The 27,327-nt window shown below is 39.6% G+C and overlaps 2 protein-coding genes across 5 annotated transcripts in view; both read right to left on the bottom strand.

Annotated features, from left to right (window-relative positions):
• STK31 (serine/threonine kinase 31) overlaps positions 1–13,219 on the bottom strand; it is a 36,826-nt gene extending 23,607 nt beyond the window's left edge. The window contains exons 1-9 of one of the 2 annotated variants that reach the window (XM_080582685.1): positions 12,768–13,219; positions 12,599–12,651; positions 11,069–11,167; positions 9,973–10,047; positions 9,132–9,290; positions 7,379–7,734; positions 5,655–5,844; positions 3,671–3,786; positions 2,686–2,845 (exon numbers count right to left, since the gene is read on the bottom strand). In XM_080582685.1, the coding sequence (XP_080438811.1) occupies positions 2,686–2,845; positions 3,671–3,786; positions 5,655–5,844; positions 7,379–7,734; positions 9,132–9,290; positions 9,973–10,047; positions 11,069–11,167; positions 12,599–12,651; positions 12,768–12,795 (1,236 nt within the window). In that variant the 5' untranslated portion in view covers positions 12,796–13,219. Of the gene's footprint in view, positions 1–2,685; positions 2,846–3,670; positions 3,787–5,654; positions 5,845–7,378; positions 7,735–9,131; positions 9,321–9,972; positions 10,048–11,068; positions 11,168–12,598; positions 12,652–12,767 lie in introns of those variants that run through there. The other variant, XM_080582684.1, reaches the window with a different exon arrangement.
• Positions 13,220–14,551: 1,332 nt separating this feature from the next.
• Positions 14,552–25,871, bottom strand: FAM221A (family with sequence similarity 221 member A). 3 transcript variants are annotated; one of them, XM_080582687.1, is made up of 7 exons: positions 24,437–25,871; positions 22,564–22,737; positions 21,901–22,091; positions 19,445–19,651; positions 18,541–18,651; positions 17,750–17,838; positions 14,552–16,456 (listed from the first exon to the last, which is right to left on the bottom strand). In XM_080582687.1, exons 1-7 carry the CDS (start codon positions 24,439–24,441, stop codon positions 16,394–16,396), a joined length of 840 nt encoding a protein of 279 aa, XP_080438813.1. In that variant the 5' UTR covers positions 24,442–25,871; the 3' UTR covers positions 14,552–16,393. The 3 variants fall into 3 exon arrangements, with proteins under 3 accessions (XP_080438813.1, XP_080438812.1, XP_080438814.1); XM_080582686.1 differs by lacking the exon at positions 24,437–25,871 and adding an exon at positions 24,073–24,394; XM_080582688.1 differs by lacking the exons at positions 18,541–18,651; positions 24,437–25,871 and adding an exon at positions 24,073–24,396.
• Between the last annotated feature and the right edge of the window lie 1,456 nt (positions 25,872–27,327).

The raw sequence follows: 27,327 nt of genomic DNA, 5'->3' as shown, positions 1-27,327 counted from the left end.
CCATGCGCAAGGACTACCTCAGTTCACTGATTATCTTCTTACGTTTCCAAGACATCCACTACACAAATACCTTATTCAGGAACAAATAATTCAGTCACCCATCTTCAGTTGGAGGTAGCATCCAGACATGAAATTAATTCAATTAATTCAAAAAATTCTTCATTAAAGAAAAGAATAAAAATATCAAAAAGAATAAAACACAAGAATACCACCACTACACATTTCAAAGATTAAAAAAAAACAAAACAGGAGTAGTAATCAAGTTAAACCAGCACTAAAACTATGAAACCCCAAAAAATTAATACTGAAATGCCATTTTCTCTACATTCAAATTCTGTTGGGTTTACTCACCTGCAATATCATTTAAGATGTATTACACTTCTCCTAAGGCAAGACATTTGCTCCTAAGAGCTTACAAACAAATGAGACTTGGGATAGGGAAAGAGGGAGGTTAAAGGAGTTGTACATTGCTTACGCACCAAAGAGCAAGATTTAACTTTGCAAAGCCAATTTTGACAGATAAATTGACAGATTAAACAGAGTTAAAACAGTCTGTTATAGTTTAATAGCCAGCTATTTCACCCATCTATTTGGGTTCACTGGGCTTCCTGGGGTACCTCATTTTAACTAAACAGGAAACAAAGTTAGTGCAACCAAATATGTTGATGCCACAAACAAAAATATTTGTTATCTTACCTATTGCCAATATAATTTAAGAAGGGATGACAAGCAGAATAGCAAGCACACCATTTTACTGTGTGCATCTTGGACAGTTATCATATTTGAAAATACCGCAACGAAGACTCTAGCATGTTACAGCACATAAAATAGATTTTAAGCTAAAAATGATTCTCACGGGGAAAAAAAGCCAACACCTACACTGTATGCTAAAAACAGGACAACATTCCTAGCACAAGATACTCGTTTATTTCCGGTTAATTACCCTAGCTTTAGCAGGATGCCACCAAAGCTCATGTTATGCACACTTCACCTCCCGAAACCTTCAGAATACTTGAGACATGTTCTACAAGACCCTTGAAATGTCCTGCTTCCAGCTACTACCAATCCATCATAAAAAATAAATTAATTCTTCAGGGAGATCTACACTTAAGCACACTTTCTCATTTGCAAATGCTTTGCAGTTCTTGGGCGCTCTGGGGGATACCTGACACTTAGCAGAATTCCTGTCTTCTGAACATTTCCCAATTTAAAATAGTTGTGACACTACCATGACAGCTTTCCCTCTTCAGACAGCAGGAATTTTCAAAAATCATGGCATGCTCTTGAAATGTCTTAAGATTTTGTGCTGCCATTCATTTATGCTTTAGTTTAGGCAAGCAAGAACAATGTCAGAAGTGGAGAAAGGGATTCATTTCTAAACAAAGCCAGGCTATATGAGGTCACACCTCCCCAACACAAACACATGGCTAAAAAAACACATGGAAAAGCATGGTGTTGCATTTCCATAGTATTTCAACTATTTTAACAGTGTAACACACTATCGCGCATCCTACAGACGTTAACTTCATTGTTAGCCGCCATTCACAGCTAAAAGGGCTGGCAATATTAAGACAGTCTAACATATTCCAACAAATATGTCCATCAGAAAAACCTCAAGCACTCTTCAAGAATGAGATCTCTTTTCATTACGTTTCTCAGGGAAGAATGCTGCTTGCTGGGACTGTCAACTCAGAGAAGGAAAAAGGAAAAAAAAGAACTAGCTATTCTTCTATACATTATTGGCCTATACAAGGCAAGGCCAAAATGTCCATATTAACAGCTTAATGTTGTCATGTTTTAACATCTAAGTTTTTAGTACATAAAAGAACCAATTTTCACCTACAGCAACTGAACATGTCATGCTACAGTTGTTTTAATACCTTTCCCTGCACAAACAACAAAAACAGAACTTAATTCAGATCTCCACGTGGCTTATTATTTTTTAGTCTATTTCATGCGCTATTAAATTCAGCGCAATGCAGCAATTTCTCCTAAGCAAAGATGTTTAAAAGGGTTTAGGTTAGAGGTGAAAATACTCGTAGGTATTTGCTGTCATTGTCCCAGCTGCACAGCTACCTTCCTCTCCCTGCCTTACCACAATGCCTGCCACAGAGCAGGCGACCCTCCTGTTCTCAAAAGCAGCACCTCCTTACACGAGAGAAACAGTACATAAGCATTTTTATCATCACAGCCATTTCTACGTACCCAGGCAGGCTTGTGCTGATTGTTGCTGCTGGAAAGCTACACTAGATGGCATCTTTCCCCTGTACAAGCCCATCTTCCAACACAACTGCCATTTGCATACTGCTCTCCCTGCACACCTCCATGGGAGGGAAGCATATACTAGTGTAGTGGCATGCTCCTTTATGAAAGGTTTTAAGGATACACCAGCTGCACAGCTAAAGTATTTTATTTTATTTTTTTTAACTATTACAGAAAATAAACCCTTTAGCCACCATGCTCTGATGTCTTTATAAAAATCGTGGGTGTCAAAAAGTCTGCATTTAACAGAAAAATAACACTCCATAAACATAGCAGCTGTGACAAAGGTAGCAAAACTCTGATGTTACCTGGCAGAGGTTTCCATTCTGTGCTCATGATATCAAGCTACGCTTACAAGACTAAAATACTCTGTAAACAGCTATTAAACTACAGTGTTTGTGACAAAAAATAATTCCAACCTACCACGTTTTGGCATAATTGAATCATCTCTTGAGCCAAGTCATACTCTGTCCAAAGCTTCTGCAGTTTTTCCAAGGAACACGGAACAGTGAGACATCCTTCTGTAACCACTTTTATGGCTTGTGAAAGCTGCTCCCCAAAACCAGCATTCTTTTTTGCGTGCCTAAATTGTAAGGAAGAAACAGCACTGTACCCAGAGAATACCTTATCACCAGAACTCGAGCATTTTAAAAATCAATGCTATTTAGACCTCTTCAACATAAGGATCTTGAGATAGCACCTGCCATGTTAACCTAGTTTCTTCCACAAGGCAGTAGCAGCAAGTTGACTCACTCAGCTGTTAAATCCCTTTTTTGAGGAAGGAGGAAGTACCAAGAATACATTCATTATACCTCAGTATTAACATGACTCTATATGGAAATACTCTCTTGCTCTTAATGTCTCTTCTGTCTCATTTCCTCCCCTAGCAATTTCTTCATTCATCTGTCACAAACATATAAACCAATGTATATTACACAGAGTCCTTCTTAAAGGACTTCTTTAACCTTCTTAAAGGTTTTGTCCCTTCTTTTAAAACTTGAGGGGCAATTTTGGCTACCCAGTGAGACACCTCTATCAGCAATACAGAAACCTAGAGGGACTTCTGACTGCCCAGGTACTTTTAACAATTAGCTGCATTTACTAATGAGCATTTTCCTTTAAGATGGAATCAAAAGATCTTTTAACAGCCATGGCAAAAAAACGGAAGTTAACTGAAGTCATCTGATGAGCATTCAGAAGCAGGCAAGACGAATTCCAATGTGACGAAAATCTTAGGTTTCAGTCTTGGTCTTGGGAAAGGGTTGTTCCCAAACTCTGTACAAAACACTGCCCTTTTTTTTTTTTTTAGCAAACTACTTGGGAAACGAAAAGCATGCTTTCAAGAGATATCAAGAGATAAACACGGCAATGACAAAATGTACTACTTTAGAAACAAATAAATACATACCTTATTTCTTTCAACACTTTCACATTAGCAGCCAAATTTCTCATTTTTGTTCCAATGTGATTACGGAAGGTTTCCTCAAAACGTTCAGCAGTTTGCCTGGATGCTTCCTTCTCTCCCTGAATCATTCATTGATTTTGGAGCAATGTTTCAGAAAAAGAGGTAAAAGAGAGTCAGCTGGGGTTACTAACATGCAGACCATAATTTAGACTTTTAAAAAACAGTTTAAAAACAAAGAGACACAGCGAGACATCTTTGAAACACTAACAAAATCCCTAGAAACACATAAACCAGTGAGAATTTTTTTTTTGAATAGCTTCTTAAGAGTTGACAGTTCATTTTCTTCCTTTTGTTTCAGTAGTGATGTGTTTAAGCATGTTTCTTCAATTACTCCCCATTTGCTAGCAACTTTTCAGACAGTAAAGAACTGTTTTGAACACACAGGTATTTTTCAGCAAGGAAAATTTAGGGAAGTCAAGTTCAGGACCACATTAAACTCCTTACTCTCATAACCACACCTCAAAACAGTGCAGAAATAACTCTTGCCGTATGTACAACCATCCTGACCTTCCCACAAAGAATTTTCTCAGAACAAAAGGTAAAAACAAGAAAACCCCCATTAGGCTGTATTCCTCAAAGGACTGCCTAAGTTAAAAGTGCTTGCTCTCATACTACTGGAAAGTTCTTATAAACCCCATTTTAGGTAATAATATAATCTTTTCTAAAAAAAAAAAAAAAGACCAAAAAAAAACACATCACCACTCCTGCACAGAAGGATTTAAATAGTTGTGTATTAACTGATGAACATTTAGAGTCTCATGACAGTAGGGCATTTTTGAAGTACCCCTCGAAGTGGCAACCATCTCTTCTAAAACACATCATTGCCTACTTCAGTGTTTTTAGCTGGGAGCAAAGATTGTCATACTTCGAACATACACAACTTTTCCTTTTAAAGCAGCTCACTTGCAGTCAGCACAAAAAAGTAACTAAAACTTGTAGGAAGCAGCTTAAAAAAATCATCAGGATATAGAAAGTAAATGTTTTTAAGAATTCCTTGAATTCAGGTAACTTTTCTTGGCTGCAGACCCATATCCTGCTGTTTGTAAATTCAGATGCAGAGGAGTACACAAACACAGTAACTTTACTTGATGAAGAATCTGTACTGTAATAGGTTAGGCAGTGTATGTAGAAACACAGGTATTCTAGGCAGAGGTAACTGAGTAGCAAAGCTGGCTGGTTGTGAGTAGTTTTATTACCCCAAGAAAAAATAGGAAAGAGCTCTGAGCAATCTTAGGCTTGGGGTTGTCAAATAGATTGGTAAAATGACAGATTTTCCTCCCTTATCTATACAGGTAAGAGTTTGCAGATTTTTCTCAACTCATGCAAGAGCAACATCCTTTCACACAATCTCTTCTCAGTACTGCCTTTTATCACACGCAGAATTTTAAGCCTACTGGTAACTAAGTACTGGGCTTCTCACATAGCATTAGGTAGGAACTTCCCCTGGAAGAAACATAATTACGTGGTATCTGAATCATTTCTATTAAGCAACAATTAGGGAAACAAACATTTTTATCCACTCCTAAAATTCAACAGCTGCAATGATTCTGTGATGCTTTGGAATTTTCAGCCCAACATCCAGAAAGTTGCTTTAGCCTTTAAGTCATGAAAAAAGGCACGGACGACATCCTTATAAACAAAGCATGTTTTTCATCACAAAGTGCAGAACTCCAAGCTCAAAGTGAACACCTAGATCCAAACCAGCAACTGCAGCAGCAAGCCGGTACACACACCAAGGCAGGGCAGCCTGGACTGCCACAGAGGTGGTAACACATCGCCAGCATCTCCCTGCACGAGTGGGAGCTGAGTCTTTGGTCAACCAGTCAAGGCTGCTGGATTCCAAACAGCAGCGCAGAGCCCTGACAGCAGCATGATGAAACCACATCTGCAACCAGGAAAGAAGCACCTTCTTTGCAATTCCACATACCTGAAGTTCACCTTTCAGCTGCTCAACTTGCAGCTCTAGTTCCTTCTGCCTCCTCAAGAGATTTATGTTCTCCTTTCTGAGAGCTTCCTTTTCCCCTTGAAGCTTTTCAATCTCTTCAGCCAGCTTCTGATCTGGTCTTACTTGCGCCAAACTTCTGTTAAGCATTGGGGCCGAAGCTAACATTTTTTCCCTTTAAAAAAATTCAGAGAAATTAAAAAGAACCCACTATGATGTGTATTTTTTCATGCTACGGTAGTTTCAGTGACTACAGAACACCACGAAAAGACTGTAAGAGCATCTACACAGTTACTCTTTAATTCTTTACCATTTTTTACCCCTCTCCACTCTTCAGAGACTGTTACACAAACAAACAAAACCAGCATACACACATCATTTGAAGACAATACTTCCTATGTTTTCACACCACTAAATCAAATGTCTTTCCCATCCGAAAAACATCTTACGGTACCACACTGCAGACCCAGAAAAGCCAATGTCCATCATATTTCAACTCTTCTCCCTACTTTTGCCTCTTTTTAACAAACGGATTTGGAGAATACCTAACTCAGAAAACAGGCCAGATTAAGAGTATCTAAGTATCCACAACGAGGCACTTCACTATGAACGTGGACTTTTTGGAAGAGCCCCTCATTTCATATTTGTTAATGGCACAGACTTGCCTAAGTCATCTAATTATAACACCAATGGGAATAGGATGCTAGTATGTGGAAGGGCGTGCCCTCGGGAGCTTCATTAAAGTGTCTGAGAAGCTCAAATTATGGAACAACCCGTTTGTTTTTTTGGGGGGGGGGGGGGGTGGGGGGGGTGGCTGGAGGGGGAATGTTGTGGGGTGGTTTTTTGGAAGAACATTACTTCTTACATCATTGCACCTCTCTGAATGCCAAGCACCATCTTTTCCACCCACAAACGTCTTCCTCAGCAGCCTGTTGCCATGACAATCCTAGCAACTGTAGGACAAGTTTATTTTAAAAGATTTCCGACAACTGTAACTGCCAACTTACCACTGCCTCTTGTCAATGTAATTACAAGTTGCAGCGACATCACTATCCCCTAAAGCTTACTTCGGACTGCAATTGCTGGCTTTATTTCTTATAAGCACACACTGTTACACTCCTACACAAATAAATAACCAAAACATGTTTGTCCTGCTAGGTGAATGTACTTTTACATTACGCATTTGTGTCCAATGAGTTTTTAATACGAGTAAATAAACAGGGAATAGCTACGAGGAGTCTCAAGGACAAGCAAGTGGAAATTACACAGATGCATAAACAAACATCACTGCCTGTCACTGCAAAATCTTTAAGAGGCCTGATATCTTGCAACCTTCGCTTCCAACTAAGGTTCACTGCATCTCCTCCTCTGTTTAATAGCTGCTACCCCTTCCTTCTTTTTCAAAATCCCATGTTAAGATATACAAGAGAAGTCTCCCTGGAAAACAAACGAGGAAGAACAAGCTACCCAACATGCAACAACACTAACAGCTTTTCTAGAGACTGATGCCGTAATTACAACCACCACACAGACTCAAATATACTTCCCTTCCGTTCAGTACCAGTATTAGTAGATGCTGGAGAGGCAGAAAATGCACCTTGTATGTTAGATGCTCATTTTCCCCTCCAAACTCACATCTACACACACCCCAACAACCAAGCTCATCAGGTCACTCACACAAACCTCTCCCTGACACCCCACTGCCTTACTTTGTGGCAAACATACGGTTCCCAGCAATGTTCTCACTCCTTGTGCTGGCAGACATTGGGTCAAAGAGCCCACCTGGACGGCTGCTCAGGGCACGACCAGGCCTGTTCACCCACAGGGGAACTGGAACTTTTATCTTCTGATGCTGGTTTTGCATAACATCTACTTCTCTCCGTTCCTCATCTTCAGCATTTCCTAGAGATCTGCATTTTTCAGCAAACCCTGCCTTGGCCACTTCTTCTCCAATGTCTACTTTGTCACATTCTGCCTGGACAATAATGATACCATCCTTCTGCTTGACCTTCTCTCGTACTTTTATTTCTTTTTCAAAAACTAGGCTGCCCAAGAACTTCTTCCCCTGTAAAACAGAATATGTTCAAGTTGTGTACTGGTCATTCTAAATACTTATTGTTGAAATCAGCCATCTTTCTTCCATGAACAAAAAAAAAAAGACATGTTTAAGACCAAAGCCCAAAGAGCAGAACAAAATACAGCTTCCTATGTTTAACACGTTTATTCTGAAACAAGGAACATCCGTACAACGACTGTCTCTGATCTAATCTCTGTCAATGTCAGACTGGACATCAACAGCAAACTTCCCTCAATATTCAACTCCAAAGAATTCGGTATCATTTATAGGTGACGAGTCCAAAGACTCACCAACTCTCAAAGGAAGTTGGCAACACAGGGTTATCCAAGTCTTTTAAAGGATACCAGACCAACTATTTAACATTATTACAAAAATAACGTGGAAAGATATTTGAATTACATTGTTTAACAGCCTTTCAGTACATGGTCCAGAGGCTGAAAGAGAAGAAATCAACAAGTAAATTATTATGTGCACCTACCTTCTTGTAATCTACCTTACTGAAACCACTCATTCAGAGATCAGGAAATGCCAGAATTGAAGCTGTCATTTTCATCAGTAATAACAAAGCATAACAGCTTTGAAAGACTGGGGAATACGCTCAAGACCTTCAAAAGGCATCCGGCAGAAAGTTAGCTTTCTACCAAGAGGGTTTTTCCTTTCTGCTCAACTAGTTCTGAATACAAGCTGGTTTTGCTTAAAATTAAGAATGGAAGAGGTTGGAGGCAGGAAAGGGGCATAATTTCAAACAACACAGAGCCAAAAAGAAAGCTTTACCTCAAGTAACAAGAAGTGGTGAAAAAACAAAGAACACGGAAGCAATACCAGAGATTTTCACCTGTCGTAAGCACATTAAGCAAAGCCAACGGGACCACAGTGGAGGAGACCATACACACTGGGTCTCGGGATGTCCTCTGAATGGCACAGGGATATGACAAGGCAAGCACGACAGCCGGTCCAGCTCTTCTGACAACTGCTGTTCTCAAGTCACCAGTTGGTGAAGCATGAGCAGTACCAGCAACAAGCCTGAAGCGTAACTTTAGGACTGGAAAATGAGTGGTGCCCAGGAAAAGGAGACCACCACTACTAAAACAAGACCAAGGGTGCTGAACTTTTATCAGTCCTGTTGGCATCAGCCCCTGAGCCTGCAGAACTGTAAAAGCATATTCTAAAATCACCTCCCAGCACATTCTGAACCAATTTCTAACAAAACATTTTCGTTTTTGGAATATGGCAGGGCAAGAGATCAGGCAGTGCTTCACGGCATGCCCTGCTATCCTGGTTAAACACCCGTATCTTCTAGAACTCCTCCTGGTGACAGCATGCTGGTATCTGGCATCATCTATTACAAAGCACATCGTCTCAATGCTTCAAAATCTGTCACTCACCTGGTCAAACATGTTTAAGTTCTGATCAGCTGGTATCCGCAGTCCCCAGAGCCTGTACTTCTTGGCAACGCTCGGACATTGTAAGTTTGCTGGAATTTCAACTATTTCTGATCTATTTAGAACCTCTGAATTTCCATAGTCAATGTATAATACCTGACACTGCAACAACATAAAATGTAAATAAGCAGAGGCTACAACACGAACCTCCTACAGAAGTGTGTGCTGCAAACTAAAATATAAGCATTTTAACAAATGTGCACAATGCAAGTACGACATTTGAGGCAGAGATCAGAGCCCTCTGTACTAAGCCTAGGATATACCCTTCAGAGGAAGGAACAAAGTCAGAAAGAACACACAACTCGGCACCCACCTAAAAACAGAAAACTTTCAGGCAATCTGATGTTTGCAAACCAACCAGCCTGTTCAGGAGTTATCATTTTAAATAGGAACTATTAGCTGTCTGTGTCAGTCACCTGAAACTGAGGAGTAACCCTTTCAGTGCATTTGCATCAGTGCTAACATGTCACACAAAGACTGCCATTTTCACATCTCAGAAGTTTGAAATTAAATTGCATTGCTTAACAACATAAACTATCACTTGTGAATCTTTTTCAAGATGTACAAATGGCACTTTGCAACTATGTCATGTTTTGTGAGTCCTCCCATCAGCAACTTTCAAAACTACAGGTCACTTGAATTTATGCCATATGTGCATATTCACTGTTTTTTAAATTTATTCAGACAGCAAGGTTAAAACAAAGAGGGATGAATTGCATTTATTTCTATCCTCCTGCATGGAGAGCTGATAAACAAGTAAAAACAGTAAAAATATATTTCCTGCCTTTTCACTGTTGATCACTTGCTGTACCATACATCTGTACCAACATCTGTCTTCAGAAAAACACCCACCATAAATCTGAAAATTAGGAAAAAACGATCAGGAATTGCATTCTGAAAACATAAGCATACCTCAAGATGATATTCATAATACATTACAAATCTTCTTTTCACACTTCTAAAATTCTCCCAACAGCAGCATGAAAACAAAGTAATGCATGGTAACCTATCTCTCACAACAGCATATGCTAGCTGCTTCAAAAATATACTCCTCTACTCCACAAACAATAATGTGAAGAGTGCCTTATAACTAGAAAAATATCAATATTTTGTACAGCATGTTCATATATGCATTTTTCTACAAATGTATTGCTACAACATTTTACTGGCATTGACAGCTTAGTAAGCCGAACAAAGGAACATGTCAGGAACCCCACAATTGTTCTGAGTTTACTGTTGATGCGTTTTCTCCGTTTTAAGAGGAATGCAGAAGGTCATTTACCTGCACACACAAACAGTTCAAAGATAAAGCGTTTTATTTAAACCTTATTTTGCAGTAGGCCATCAGAAGTTCACACAAACACAGAAGTTACTACCACTCTTTGCAGGCTTAACTTATCATATAACTGCTACTAAATACGTTCTTATCTTCTTAAGAGCGCTTTTCCTAGCCCGCTAATACTACAGGTTTTCATAGGATCTTCCACAATTTTGAGATGGATCAACGCATCACGTCTCTGAAAAAGCACTGCTCTCTAGTTAAAGATAACCCATAACATACGCTAGATAACAAGAAAATTCAACATTATATATATATATATTTCTTGTAGTATTTCCTGAGTGGTTTTACATACATACATACATATATATATTATATGGCTGCATAATTTAATTGAAGTCTGAAGTGCAGAAAGAAATAAGACTTGCTCACACAAACCAAGCATTTTCTTTAGGAAAGCCAGCAGTTCTTAAATATTTGAGAGAATTATGACCCACAACATAATTAAAGATCAAGAGAATACCAGAGAAAATAGCTGCACAAAATTAAAGCTTTTACATCCAGGCAGAAAACAAACTCTACACACACTCAGCCTACGTACCTTGCTAAAATCAGGCTTGCCAAAAATTGCATTAGCCCGAGGACAAGCTTCTGCCAGCGCACAACTTAATTTCAAGAGGTCATTACATCTACTGATACCCTAAGAAGTGTAGAGAGAGGGCTTGAGTTATTAACTGTCACTTTTAATAGCTGCTTGATGGCTTACAACAGCCAAAAATTAAATCAAAACAGTTGCACGGCTGTTGAGACAAGTAACGCCCCACCTTAAGCTTTCAATCGTCATGTTTTCGTTGAATTTGCAAGCCTGCTCTCATTTTCCTTCAAAAATAAATGAATGAGAGGCAGGTAACATACCCCAGAGAAATAGTTCACAAGAATATTTTTAACAGTTTAATGACCTGATTCGCAGGAAGTTCACAGATCTTATTCATCAATCCTGCCTCACAAATTTCAGTGTGTTTGGTGTTCTTTTTCTTCATAATACTAGAAGACATCAGCTTTGGCATACCCCTCATTTTCCTTACTTGCAAGACTTGGGCTTTGGTTCAACTAAAAGCAGCAGATTCTTTCCAATTACAACTTGGTATCTGAACCACTCACTCTTAAGACTGTCAGTTCCAGTAACATGGCATTTATTAGTTGTCGTCCTACTTGTAATTCAAAGCAGAGAATCCAGAGCTCAGAGCAGGAAACAAAGCATTAATGCAAGTAAATATTCTGTTGTCCTCAAAAGCCCACTCCTAACTTTTATACCTTACAATGCTAAATAAGCCACCGTAACTGAGTCTCAGAATCCCAGGGTATGAACCCGAAGGAGAATGAACCATCATTATTATATTTAAATTTAAAAAAAAAAAAAAATCAACTAAGGAGGTGTTACATAGAGCAAGCAAAGCTTGGTCTCTCTCCCCTAATCCCTATTAACAAGGCAAATGGCAGCACCTCCTGTGACTGGTCCAAGCTAGGCAGTGCCACCTAACATACGCTAGTTATAGTTCTACAGCCAGCAGACCAAATAGAAAAGGTAACCCTACGGGCTCCTTCTGGATTTCCCCCTCTCTCTGCCACACCTATTAATGAACACTACTCTTCCCCCCCCCCCACTACCCCCTCCTCCAACACCCTCCCGCCCATTTACACAAAACTAGAAGGGAGCTGGTATCTTCAAACCAATTCCCTATTAATTTTGGCTGAAACTGCCCCAAAGGCTCACTTTGGGAAGGGGAATCATCTTCAGCAGGTCTCCAGCTACCTGCTGTAGTATTTTGCATTTAACATCAAATACTTACACACATATTTTTTCTTTTTGCATAGGGACTACAAAATATTTGTGAAAACCCAGCTACAGTTCAAATGGAGGGATAAACAACTCCCTTTCATGTTTCAGGAAAAATGAAGTAGCCAAATTCAGTTTAAAATAGTACAATACTTGGAATTCTGAGATCTAAACAAACGTATTTTTTTTTAGGACTTAAACACTACCAGTTGGTCTCACTTCCACAGAAACTGTCCATGGAGGGCAAATAAGATGAAGCACTTGAGTTAAAACCAAGCAGCTCTTGAAATTCACCTGTGCCCAAAATGTTATGGCATCTTCAATGTGGCAGCCCACAACATCTTCAACTTGAGAGAGAAAAAGAACACAAATGGTAAGGAACATTTAATTTATTCCTGAATGTAAGATTATGCTGTTGGTGATGCATTTTTTTTTTTTTTAATAGAAACCAGCCTCGCATTACCTTTGCTGCACTCTGCGTCTCCATCCATGACAGCAGGTCCTGAGACACCACCACACCCCTTGGGATGTTCCTCACAGACCCTGCCCCAGAGCCCTTCACAGGTCAAAAGCGAGACCCCAAACCCTGCTGCAGCGCTCACCACCACCTCACCCACCCCTTCCTGCTCTCCCACTGCTTGCCCCCAGCTCTTCACCAGCGCCACCACCGCGTCAGAGCCCCTTTTCTTTGCTAAAAACGCGGTTTTTACTCCACGGAAAAGCGCCGCAGGGTAGAATCCCTCCCTCCCCGGCCCGGCGCTACCCGAGGCGGCCGGGCACTGCCGCTGCCGCACGTGCCTCCCCCACCACCGCGCATGCGCCCGCCGCCAGCCCCGGGCCGTGAAATGGCGGCCCCGGCCCGCTGGGGGGGACCTGGGGCGGTGCCCGGGTGCCTCATCCAACCCCTGGGGGGTTTGGGGAACCTGAAGGGCTGTGGTTGCCGGGCTGATGGGAGGTGTGGCAGCTTGACAAAGGGGTTCTGCGCTGATGCTGTTACTGGCTGTGAATTCACGAGCTGCCCTTCCTCCTAAACCTGAGAAAGACGTACATTTTACAACCAGTATCACGGGAGCACGGCATCAGGAGGAACTCCTCCTAGGATCACTGATCAGTCTTTATTTCCACAAATAGCCATGTTACACCTAAGTCTTTTCAGAAGGGGATGAAAAATAGTGAAAATGTGGTCTGTACTCTTGAATGTTATAACGGCAAATAATTCCTCTGAAAGCCCACTATTTAAAACATGGAAAGTGCTTAAGTGTTGCATAAGACCCATGCAATTACCCTGTAATATTTCAGAGCACTCTGTGACAAAACCCCAGAAACATTTCTCCTGTGCCAGATTTCTTGGATTAGAGTCAGGAATGGTTAATGTGTCTGGCTGAACAACAGATATATGCCCACAAAGAAATCATACAGATGAAACGATAATTTACCCATCCCAGGACATTATGTTCAAAGTTCATGACTTCTCTCAAGAAAACAGATCACCAACAACTACATGTTAAACTGAGCTCTTTATTTAATGATCACTGGCAATGGCAAACACTTTGGCATCTGGTCTCTGTTTTTACTTTTACAAAAAAATATATTTTTTTTTTAATAGAAGTACAGAGAGATTTTTCAATGGAATTGGAAGTCGCAAATTCAATCCTTCAAAATGATATTTTTCAGGATAATTTCCGATTGGTTACTTTAAATAAAAATTATTCTGGTTAAGTCTGCAAATTTCACTCAGGACATGACATCAGTCTCCAGTTTTCACAGCCAGCAATGTTAGGAAATATATTCTACCTTTTTTCACATATAGATAATAAAAATACTGCAAAAAGTTCTACACAAGCAGTACCAAGAAGTCAAATGTAAGCCTTCTAGTAACAAACCATATTTTTTTTATTTAGAAGTCATCAACATGGGTGAAAAGTGGTCAGAACGCCTAAGCAATATTTAATGCAGATGGTATTTTTACAATCCCATCCGTTTTCCAGCTATAAAGAATTATTATGAAATAAAGGTAGTAACTTTGTAGTGTCATTTAGGTGGAAACATTAAATATGTTTAAGCACTGAATAAGATTTTACAAGATTAACTTTGATAAAAAACAGTTCATAGTGATTGAAGTATAGTTTAGTAAGACTGAATTTGGGCAAAGCAAGTGTTTAAAACTGGCAAGTATTTTTAATTTTAAAAGTTAATAAAAGTAAATGTTATTTCCTAAAAGTGGAAATAAATAAGGGATAAATATGAAACTATTGAAATAAACTTCCTCTGTTTATCTTGCAATAACCTCTTGGAGGACTGAAATCAAAATATTTTTTCTATATTTACAATTTTTTACAAATGTTATATCCATTTTTTGGTTTCTTGTAATTCTACTGTGAAATTCCCATTTGCTTATGAGACTAAATAGACCTACAAAAACAATTGCTTATTAAGACCAGAAGAGGGAGCTCAAATTAGTATTTTTATTTATTAAGGTAAAGCAGTACGTACCCTAACAGTGTAGAATTTAATGGTAAAGGTACTTTTTAACATTCAGTATACACTTCCATGTATTGTTTATCTAAATTAAGATAACAGATTAACCTCTCTGTTTGGCATCACTAGTAGTGAATGGCAGCATAGCTCAGAGTTAAGTGAAGGTAAATGGCTGTTACCCCTGATTGAATTTGGGCAATCAAGTCCTTATTCCCTTCGCACTCCCATCAGCCACTGTATGACCCGCGTGCACTCCCAAGAGCCTGTCTTCCTTCCCACAGCTGCTATTTGAACAGAAAAAAGCAAGTTACCTAAATGCATTCAACTTCACCTCATTTCCTCTGCCAATAAGGCACACAGAGGCATCACAGTGGCATCAGTTCTCTGACATGAATCAAAGCTTTTAAAGTTTCTCCCAACCCATGCTATGAAGTCTCAGTACACACATACCACCTAGAAAGTCTTCAATCCAAGAGACATCTTCAAGTACGTTTAAGGACAAACTGATTTACACCTTCCTGTTTTCAAGGGAGCCTAGCAAAGTGGACTCGGGCACTGTTTTCACCTCCTAATTCCAATCACGTTGCAGCCTCAGCCAGGTACTCACTCTGTACTATGCTGCTTCACAGATTTAAAACGTCACACAAAGTTACCAAACTTTAAATTTTCACACAGATGTTCACAACCTTTAATACAATATTTGCTGCCAGAGCTGTGAATGCGTACAAAGAAAATAAGAGGACATCTCCCATCTTAAGGGACTCGGTATTGGATCAGACACGATGAATCTGAGTCTGTATTGGATTAGACATGATGAAGAGAATCTGTTGGTTAAGGAAGTTTATATAAATAATGTATAACTGTTTGTTTATGTGCAGTAAATAGCATGTAAATTTCCATGTAATGTTTTCAAAAGTTCATTGTAATGGAGTCACTGTTACAATAGTATCAGACAAACAGAATCATGAGAATGGTACAGAATCCCTACAGAAATCTGGGAAAAAGCAGGCAGCAAAATCCCTTCAAGTACCTAGCAAGTATGTGTGGCAATAGTTTTATGGACATACAGAACTTCATGTGTAACAACTACTTATACGTTGTCAAGAACAGAGCCTAGAGAAGTGTGACAGACAAAAAAATGTATGTTTGAATTTTATGCAAAGGAAATTAAACCAACATAAATGAAAAAAAAAAGATTTAAGATTAAAATGTTGATATTAACAGAACAAACACAACCATTAAAAATCCATGAAAAAGATGAGTTGTAAGGCTTCTATAAATAAACTACATCATAAAAGTCTAATGGACATATATTTTCTTTACCCTATTACAATGTAATATTTTAAAACATTCTTATTCTCTCAGTACTTAAATAACAGTTTGGTAAACCTTGAAATATGATTTTCCATTTTCAAAGGAGTATCTGCATAACAATTCCAGAGACTAGAAACTCTTTAATCAAAGTGCCAATTTTATTACAACAATTAAAAATCAATTTCAGCAATAGAGCAAAACCAAATAAAGAAATGAAGTAAAAGCAGGTGCAGTGAAAAATACTCTTCAGTACAACAATTAACGCTGTTCCACATAATAAATACTTCCTCATTAATCTCATGGCTTCTTTGATCGCACTGGACTTTTCTCTGTTTGTTTAGCAGCCTTCTCCTTTTTCAGCTGTAACAAAGAAAGACACAACAGTGGTTCAAGTTAATTTGCAAATAGACTAACAATGCAATATTAAACCTCTACAGTCAGTCAAAAATTTACCAGAGTAATTTATGAGATAGAGAGCGCTACAGATTATTATTAGCCCAACCCAGAACTGCTCACTTTTGCATCATGTGACAAAGGAGCACTTCTATAGCCCTGCAGCTACTCCCCTCTTCAAGCCAAGGCTGCCTTTATCTCTGGTAATGGCAGTGGAGGTATTTATGTATCCCTCAAGGCCAAAGTGCCTCACAAATGTTCATGGTTTAATCTTTATCTCAATGAAAGTTAAAGGTGTTTTATTCCAGATGTCTAACAGACACAGTAAAACCAACCAGCATGCACAAAATCACAAAGGAAGTTTGTAGCTGAGCTAGATGCTAAACCTTTATCTCAATGTCTCAATGTCCAAAATCCTAGGGGGAAAAAAATTCTAGTAATTTAGATTTAACAGCAACGTTTTCTCCTATAAACTGATGCCTTTTTTCTATATTTGCAACAATTTATCACATTTTGAGATGATTTCCAAAATAAAGAAAATTATTTAAAATTTCACAAGGCTAGCACAGCTTTCTCATTAACAAACACAACTTTTTGCAAGGAGCGAGCATAACAGTAATTAAGCTTTTAGGAGTTAGTTGGTTATGCAACATCACTTTACAAAAGAATTCATAAACAGTAAAAAATGTGCTTCCAGCTACGATGGTGGAGCTAAGAAACTAATGTGGGGAACAAATAGGTATTTAAGCGTCTAGGTAAAAGTGCAGGACATTTGAAGTTAAGATACAGTCAGTGCAGTAGAAGAGGCACCTCTGACTGGGTGATTCAGGTCATCTAAGAAAGATGCACCTGATTTAGCACAACTACACAGACATTCCTACAGTAAGGAAAAAAGCATGAGAAAGTTTTGTAAGTGACACAGTAAACACACATCCCTAAATGCTACATGGGACTTTCTGTGAGTCTGTTTTGTTGTTTCTTTCTCTCACACAGTAAAATACTTTGTTTTTATGTAACAGAGAGTTAAGGGAATAAAAATATGCCCAGTTAAGGTAAATACCATCCCAGAAAGTAACTAATGTCTAAAACCCTACAATAGCACATAACTGTATTTCAAATCTAATTTAATGAGCTTGTTTTTCTCAGGAAGAGAACAGATGATATAATGCATTTAAATACCACTTAAATCATATGTTCATCTTTGTTGCCCATCTTTTTGTGAAAATATATTTAAGTTAAGCAATAAATGTGGTAACTTGCCCGTTCCTGATAACGTTTTTCAAAATAAGCCATGTCATCTTCTTCTGAACGCCCTTCATGACGAACTTGCATCGTGGCAGTAGAACAACCTAAAGTGGAAAAAAAAATCATTAACAGTACCCTCTATTCCAAAAGTTATTTTTAACATTTGGAAAACACATTTAAAAATGAGAACTCAAAATGGATGTAGTAACGTAGTAAAACACCTTTATAGACAAGTAACAAACCCTAGCAACTGCAACTAAAGAGCATCCATAAGGACGCACTCTAAGGACAGCAGCTACATACGATAAGCAGACTTGAAGGAGTTCAACAGTGATACTAACTGCTTAATATTTACACTAAATAAGAGACATAAAGTAAGCATAACTGATCCCTAATTCCATGCAGAAGACTTTCTAGCAGAAGGCAGTTTCACAGGATTGAACTGAATCTGTGCTATTCAGATATGATGAGCTTCTAGTAGGAATCAAAATTAAAAAAAAAACACGTATCCAACAAATAAGTGACACCATTAAGAGGGAAGATACAAAATTATATATATATATAAATAAATATTTAACTTTAAAAGCACATCGTGACCAAAACAACAAGCAGTAATAACATAGTAATTCTAAGCACTTCTAGTACAGGAGAACTGTACTAACTTTCCAGATAACTAGGCTTCAACACTCGTTTTAATATTTACCTTTAATTTTTATCCCTAAACATATTAAAAGTCATAAATAGAACCAATTAATTTTATATGATATACTTATTGTGAAAGAAGTATTATCCTACTAATTTATCACCTGCTATCTGTGAGATGTTTTGAGTAGAACTAGAAGGTCCCTGAAATGCTTTTAGAAATGGATGATCCATGCTGGTTACAGGGGATTCCAGAAGTTCAGCAGAAGGAGCCCCTGTTAAATAATGAGTTGAATGAAAAAAAAATTCACTTTGCAAGGTGCATTGAAAACACACATGATGGTGTCAAAACAAAGCTACAGATTCCTATGAACAATGCTCTGTGCAGACCAAATAAACATGAGTTAAGAAAAATGCTACAGAGGATAGCTTCAAAAGAAATCAAAACTTTGGTTCTTCACTTTCTACTGCTATGCTATAGTTTCTAAACTTCAAACAAACCCATGAAAGCAGATCAGAATTTGAGAAAGAAAAGGTGTGTATAAGGAAATAATAAATAAAACAGTCTCTCAGGATAAAATGAGTTCATTACTATATGACACAAAAATTTAGAGCAGGAGAGGTTTCAAGGTCCTATTTTATTTTATTTTATTTTTGTCCTGAACAGGTATTCATCTATGACTAAAAAAAAGTAATGCTGGAACAGTATAACTGAGGAGGACTTGGGCAGTATTAGGTTAAAGGATTAATGTAAATATAAAATTAAAATATTAAGAGAAAACAGTAGTTATGGAGTTCTTTCTAAAAGATGTTCCAGTTCAATGAGAAGCTACTGTGCTGAACACTAAAATTATGGATAAAACATTTTTATTTTTTTTATAATTCACTACAGGAAGCTGGACGGGATGGTCACAGTGGACTGCTGAAAAGAAAAAAAATCTGTCTTTATGTCTTACTCTTATTGATCCAGTTCACCTTCAGACTCTGAAAGTCTATGTTGAATGCCTACTTTTAAAAAAAAAAACTAGTTGGAGAAATCAAATTTCATCTCAGGTCAGCTGCACTTACCTATTCCGCTGTCATCAAGCCTCATGTAGCCCTCTGCTAGTGAGCTAAAACCAGTCAGTCCCCCCATAGCAGCGTAAGGAACGTCCTGCCCCACAGGCTTTCCTTGGGCTAACCGCTCTTGTTTAGTTTCCACTACTGTTTCATGTGCATACGTTGGCTGACCACATCCACAGGTAAAGCAACTGTGAAATCCCGAACACTTGGAACCTAATTAACAAATAATAAATGTTATGAGTGAGATGATAACGGAATTTATACCTCATAGTAGACAAAACAGTATTTCCCAAAACTGATCTTGGCAAAAACTGGAGTTTCTTCAATGCAAAAGTATCCAGCCACATTTTCTATGTGGAGGTTTGTAGAAGATTTGGGGCAAAGTAATCAGCTTTCTTTGCTGAAGCCTTTCACAGCCTCATTTCATCCCAATACAAAAACGCTTTATAAAACAGAAGGGGTGAATGTGGGGATTAGATCACAGGGTCATGCAGTCTCAGGGTCTCATGCAGTCAAGCTTTGAGAATCTCCAAAGACGGAGATTTCACAGCCTCTCTGGGCAGCATGGACCAATGCTGGGCTACCCTTGGAATGAATTTTTCTTTCCTAATATTTATTTGGATTTTTTTATGTTGCAACTTATGTCCACTGCCATTAGTAACACCCTTCTCTTTCCCTCCCCTGATGAAAAATAAAAACAAAAAAATTCTGTCACTTAGTAGAAAAGACAAGCTGCCAGCATTTTGGCTGCATTATCTCCAACTGGGCACAGCGAGTGTCAATGCTGCATGGCCAGAAAACTTCTAATCACAATGCATGATAAGAATCATCAAATTTAAACGAATTTTAAAATTAGCAAAATTATCCCGGTATGAAACAGAGGCTATGCTAACAGCAAAGGAGGTGCTACACAGGAGTACCATTAGACTGCCTCTCCATGTGTTTTTTTAAGTTTTACATAGCCATTAGATAAAACTGCAATGGTTATACAAATGGCACGTGACATTCAGAAACACAGGGTGCAGAAATAGATCTGCCCCAGCTACGGCTAAGAATAAATGTTACCAAAGCCCTGCTGGAGCAGTGATGTGAAAAATAAATCGAAGAGTTGCAAGCGTTTCATTGTTCATATTAGTCTGTACTACAAATCTATTTATGACCTGCCTCTAACCAGTCCCAGTTACAGTTCATTTTGCAGAGTACCAAGGAAGATTTTTTTTAAAGAAGTGTATAATATGCTCAAGAATCGCATTCTTGTAATTGTTAAAGGTTTGCTTACTTCATTTGGGTCATTCCTTAGTAACTGAGTTCTTACTCTATATTTTGATACAGAATACAGTAGATAAGATAAAGTGCAACAGCAGTGTTTTTTCAATTTTAATGATATTACATCTCTAATTTATCTACCACATTAGATTTAGACAACTGGGCTAGACTAGTGCCAGTACAATAAAACAACACAAGTCCAAAATTGAAGCAAGTCTTGGCATTTCTTTGCATAATTTTTGAAGCTCTCGGAAGTGCCTGGTGTTTTTGAGGAACACCACAAAAAGTGCATAATGTAAATGATTATTAAAAACGTTTCGTTCTGAAGGTTCAGTTTGAATCATCCAACTGCGCATTTAAGCCTTACGCATCACTTAGAGAAAATTTTTGAAAGGCTATCATATAAATATTTTATGTTTATTCTGTGGGATATGATTCTCATCTCATCTAGCAAAAGCTGATTATGTTTTTTTTCACTGTGCCCATTAAACAGACTTTGTGAGAGAAATTTACTAGTATTATAGAATTCTAACAAAAAATCTTCAGCTTACATAATTTGAAGTTCCACAGAAAAACATCTTTATGAATTATTTAATCTCCGTGGTTAATAATTACTGGTGCTTCTCGATCGAGTGAAGCAAAAAGCTTCCTCTTACTGCCTACCAAACATCTTGCTTAAAATTCCATTGCCATTTGCATTTCTGGACATACAATCACTATGTTTGGGAACTGCTTTCTTAGACTGTTAGCAGTAGTACTATTTAGGAACAGTGCCCTACTTCCTACTGAGTTGAGAAAAAATATAAAAATACCCTAATGTTACATTCAACCAGGCAATAAGAGGAATAGAGATGAGCACTTCTCTCTTTCAAACTACTAAATTCAGGTAAAAAAGTCACATGTATGCAGCGGAGGAAGGGACACACTGCAAATGGGTTGTTTTCATACTGCCTAATTTTAGGTAGTTAGACTCCCCATGTACCTAACCTAATAGTTGATGAAGTTTACAGTCCTTCACAGAAACTGGAGAACTCAGGATGTTGTTTGAGATCTTCCTGTGTCCTATCTCCCATCCTTCTGCAAAAATCAGAACGTGCATCAGTTAACCGTGGAGGGCAAACCTACTACTCCGGGCAGAATACGGTTCCTGGTTACGTTTATCAGTAAAGAATGCTGCAAACATACATGTAACTTACAAGAGTTGCACGAAAATCCAGGCGCTGCACTGTGCTGATCAGCAAAGTGTTTGCATCTACAGCGGATGGGCTGTGTGCCGTTTAGAGGAACGTAGTGATAGGACTGGCACTGACAGCGGCTCACTCGACATGGCACACAAATAGGACGGTCCTTAGGTATCACTTCGTAGTCCGTTTTGTGTTGTTTATACCTAAAACAGGCAAAAATAGTAACTTACATATCCTTGTTAGTATTTATCACAAAACTAACTGAAAGGCTTGTAAATTTGCTTACACGTTCTGGGTTGAAGTATCTTTAATTATCTTAATTACTGCTACTTACTAATTTTTATTTAGATACATAGTATCAGATGCTTTTACATCCGTTGTATAAACATTACAGATCCTTATGTTTCATTTTGATAACACTATCAGAATCAATCTGATCTACAATAATTCATGCCTTAAAGATGAATTTATTGAAGACTACAGAATTGTTCTGGTTTCAAAAAAAGTTATTTAAATTTAGATTTTTTAAAAAATCTTATGATTTAAAACCTGATTTTCTGAAACTTCATACCTTGAACTAACTTGCCTATGCTGTACTTCAATGAATCTGGAATATTTTTATATTTCCCTAATTTAAGAAAAATACAACAGTGCAGAAAAAGACAAGAAACCTACCTGTGAGTACAAAAGCACAGTGTCTCTGGTCCAACAAGCTTACAGTCCATGCCAGTTGGCGATCTCCAGCTCACATACAACCTGTTCTGTAACCGAATGGGTAATACTTTTCTTTTGTACTCCTCATATTCCTCAGGGGTAAAGATTTTTCCTCCGTCATCATCACCTACAATTCTGCAAGCATGTCAAAAAAAGAAAAAAAGAGGAAATAAAAAGAGGTTTCTCAAGTTTGTTTTTTTTTTCAAACAATACATAATAGCACTTTTAATGTAAATACAAAAAAATCGTATCTTTCATAGTACTCTTGTAGTAATATACTTCTAACAAAAGGAGGAAAATAAAAGGAAAAAAATAATAAACCATGAAACTATGAAGCTCCTTTTTATACTGCAGAAAAAAACAGTCCGCATTAAGAGTTGTGAAATCAGCCTGCTCTGCTTGAGCAGCTTCTTGAGTGGTCTCTAGCAAGTCACTTCACCCATCTACACCCAAGTCTGTACTGCAGACTTCTATCGATTGTCTAATCTTCATTGAGCCTGAGCAAGAATATTTAACTGTAATTTGGGAAACACCAGCACCAAGGAAACAAACAATACATCTAAGCTATCTTCCAGTTTGCAAGAAAACCATGTTAGTTTCTGCAAAAGGGTTGGAGCTGTACCCACACCTCCGACAAGCCCATTTGTTTGCATGACCACTGCACTCAAATTCAGTCCCTGAATAGCTGGGACTCTGGACCAACATCCAAACCCTACATTTACGTAGACTATTGAAGACAATAAGTAAAACCTGTAAAATACAAATTACACTTAATTGCAACACTTAACTAAGCTGCGGCATTGTTTATTAATGTCTGTAAATATTTCTGTTGTTATTTGCTGGGTGTACTTGAGCATATGAAATAAGCGATCCTTTGTGAAATGCTCTGTGGATTTGTACGTTATGGTAGAATAGCAGGGCAATGTTTCAGCACGTCACTGTCACTGCGTGTCAGTGAAGTTGGCACCTGCCTGCCTCGGTGTGTAGCTGCGTATCTAAGAAATACCACTCTGATGCTTTACTGCAAGCTTGCTTAAGCTAAATCGACGCGTTTCAGTATAAGGAGTTTGTGTTTATTTCTGCTGAAGCCTTCAAGAGGAGTGACAAGCAGGTTAGCAAAACCCCTTGGGAGTACGAGGGCAGGTGTTTACACGCTGCCCAACCCAATTCGTGCTGCGCGCACGCTGCAGCTCCGGCACAGGTCACGCAGCCGGCAGCTCGTCCCCTGGCTCCGCGTCACAAAAAGGCAATTTCGGCAGGCACACAGGCCTGAAGGCGAGACACGGCGTTATTTCGCTGCCGAATTTCACCCGGCGGCCAGCGCTTGCGAAGCGAGCTGACACCGGCTCGCTCGTCAGCGGCCCTCCCGGCTGCTCGAGGCCGCCTGGAGCCTGCCCTGCCCCTCTCCTCAGCAGCCGGCCTCTGCCCCGGCTCCCCCCTGGCCGAGCCGCCTCGGGCACCGCCGCTCACCTCCGGTACTCGGCGAACTCCTCCAGCGCCGCCTCCTCCGCCCGCAGCCGCTCCATGGCCGGGGCCGGGGCCGCCGTTGGGCCGCCCGCGGGCGGGGCGCGGTCCGTCGCCCTCCCGCCCCCCGCGGCCGTACGTTGGTACCTGAAGGGTCCAGGTACCGTACCTCGGAACGGCACTGGCACAAACAGCGGGGCACCTTACACCCGCCGTCCTGCTGGCCAAGGCACCTGTGCCCCCCTCAGCGCCGGTGATTTCGCTGGGGTGACATTAACTGGGTGTCGGTGACGGAGCCGAGGCAGGGCTCAGGATGGCGAGCACAGGACCTCCAGTGAAGGGAACCCGCGCTGGATCCCCTTACACGTACCTCATAACTGCCCTGTGACTGTCCTGCTGTCACCAAAATCCCTACTGCGTGCCCTCGGGAAGCATCGCTCTGGTGATCTCCGCTTGCTCGTAGCGGACACATCTGCACTGAGGGATGGTTGTTGCCTGGGGCCGCGTAACCCACTGGTGCTGCCACACAAGATGGTTTCCATGATCATCGCTTTTCTCTGCGGTGCAAGACGGTCTCTATCTGTTCGGCTGCTACACATGGGCTCAGAGGCACAAATTTTCAACAACAGCAATATTAACCATAATAACACGATCACCAGCAATTGTTTGACTCTAGTAATAGCGTGAATTTCCAATTTTAGTTACTCATTTTTCCTGTATGTGAACGGCAAGTCTCTCCTACTATACTACAGCCATCATCTTCCTAGCAGGCGAGAATCCACTGCCATCACTTCAGTCCCATGAGGAACAGAGAAATTTGTGGGTGTTGGTCAGGCTCCAGTAGCAGCCAGTGTTGTTTAACCTTTATATTCCCACTCAAGCTAAACAAACAAGCCATTAGTTACCAATTTTAACGAGTCCCATGCTCCAGCTAATATACATCCCTGTTTGCTTCTGATTCTGCTGTTATGCACTGTGAACAAATAAAAGGTCCTGGAAACGTACCATGTGAAAGAAACGCTAACAAATCCACGCATGACTTGTCTTTCATTCCATATTCAAGCAATATAATGCAAGTCAATAGCATTACTCAGGTTATGGGGGGTAGAAGTACAGGGTGTGGTTTGTAACTGCCATGATTAGCTACAGCCAAGTTGAATATTGCCAGGTGGCAAGCCTTGCTGTGGAGTATCTGTTTAGTTTTGCAAAGTTTATGAAGAGGAGGTGTTTTATTTGATTGACTGATACAATGGGAAAAATAGAGAAGCTTTAAATAGAAAAGCCCTAAGCCAAGCTTTTCTTCAGGTTTAGCTTTGACATACAAGGTCCCACTGTGTAATAAGGGTTCTTTGCTTTCACAGCCTTATGAGTGGATGGATGTTAAAGATGCTAGCAAAAAAATATGCGCTATCTCAAACGTTAAATTCATTTCCTGACTTAAAATTCTTGTGTTCAGTTTATTAGACAAAAATTATACACCAAAGAAGTTACAGACTTTGTGTAATGATTACTGAAAATAGATTTCTGAAAATATGATTTCAACATGTGTGACCATTTCTCCGTGCTTTTCCGCTATTCCAAGTTTTTAATTTCTAGTTTGAGTAAAAGGAGGTAATTTTGTAAATAAATCCATTCTAAAATATTTACTAGAGAGGCCCCTGGTGGAGCAGGCTGTCCCCCTGCAGCCCATGGGTCCCACACGGAGCAGATCTCCACGCTGCAGCCCGTGGAGGAGCCCCCGGTGGAGCAGGTGGATGTGGCCTGGAGGAGGCCGCGGCCTGTGGAGAGCCCCCGCAGGAGCAGGCCCCGGGCCGGAGCTGCAGCCCACGCAGGAGCAGGGGGTCTGGGACACCTTATCTCAACTCTTGAGGCCTTTCCATCATATTTTTTCCCCTTTTCCATTTGATGAGCAGGAGTGAGAGAGCAGTTGTGGTGGAGTTCCGCTGCCCAGCAGGGTTAAAACACCTCATTTAGCACAGAAACCTCCTCCCCTGGATTTCTCAACACCACCTGCGAACCCTTCACGTATTTTTATACATCTTGATTCTAGAAGTTATCTCAGAAGATGAATGTATACCTATGGAGTTTCATTCTTGTGAATGAAGGAATCTAGAGAGGTTGCAAAGAACATGACTCCGCTGCAGCATCAAGGAACTCAGCTATAAAACTCTTAGGAGCAGAGACGGTCCCTATCTTTGTGACAGAATCCACAGCTATTGTTATAAATAAATAAATAAATAAATGTACTGTTTCCATTTACACAAAAAGTCTTGAAAGATTTATTTAATGTAGAACATGAAAGCTGCCTCTTGAAATCATAAATCTTACCTTTAACTCACCGATATTCTTTGAAAGCTTGTCCTCTATAAAGTTTTGTTCATAGTCCAAAACAAAAGGAGGCCAATTTAGGAAAACTATCAAAACCAAAGATGGTTCTTAGACTGGCAACCTGCAATTCCCACTTGCTCCTGATGCACCACAAACCACCACCACCACACCATTCCTCCGACGTGCTTAAAGGCTGCTGCACATAGGCTACAGGCTGCTATTTCTGATACTTACCACGCTATCTGTAAACTGACTGCTTCCTCGTGATAAAAATATGTCAATCATCATACTTTACACATAGCATCTGAATATGAGAGCAGAAGATGTATACTTTTCTTAATTGAGCTTAATTGTACATTAGCATAAGCTATGAGCTCTTACTCAGGTTGTCAGAATAAGACCCAAGAGTAAGCTTTTTTTATACAATAAAATGATACGTGCCTGTTGAAAAATGTACAGCCATTCAAAGAAATCTCCAGATTGTTTTGCACTGGGCAAGTCACCAGCAATGAAACAGAAGGTGAAGAGGGATGTCACAGGGACCAAGGCAGTGTTTTGCCAATGCTTTTCCCCAGAGAGAGATGAAACAACAGGGAGACTGTCAGGTTTCCAGCAGTATCTAAATAAGGTGACAGGGCATATGGTTTGGACATTTGTCCTGTGGCTATGCCACATGTATAGGAAATTTCAGTGGATTAGCTAGCACTGCAATACAGCATGGATGTTTTGTCACTCTGAGCTCTGAACCCAGAGTATGTCCTTAACTGCAGAACAAATAGTGGGAGCAAGTCATCACTGCAGTCAATACATCCTCAAGGAAGCTAGTTGAGGAAAATAAACCCACACAAAGCTGTCAGGATTGTTTCTCCAAGGAAAAGAAAGTTCCTCCAGTGACCAAAGTTTTGAAACAGGTGGCGGAAAGAGGAGCTTGAA

The sequence above is a fragment of the Anser brachyrhynchus genome (assembly GCF_964034855.1).
Source record: "Anser brachyrhynchus genome assembly, chromosome: 2".
Classification (NCBI taxonomy): domain Eukaryota; kingdom Metazoa; phylum Chordata; class Aves; order Anseriformes; family Anatidae; genus Anser; species Anser brachyrhynchus.
This window is presented reverse-complemented; position numbering and strand designations above follow the sequence as displayed.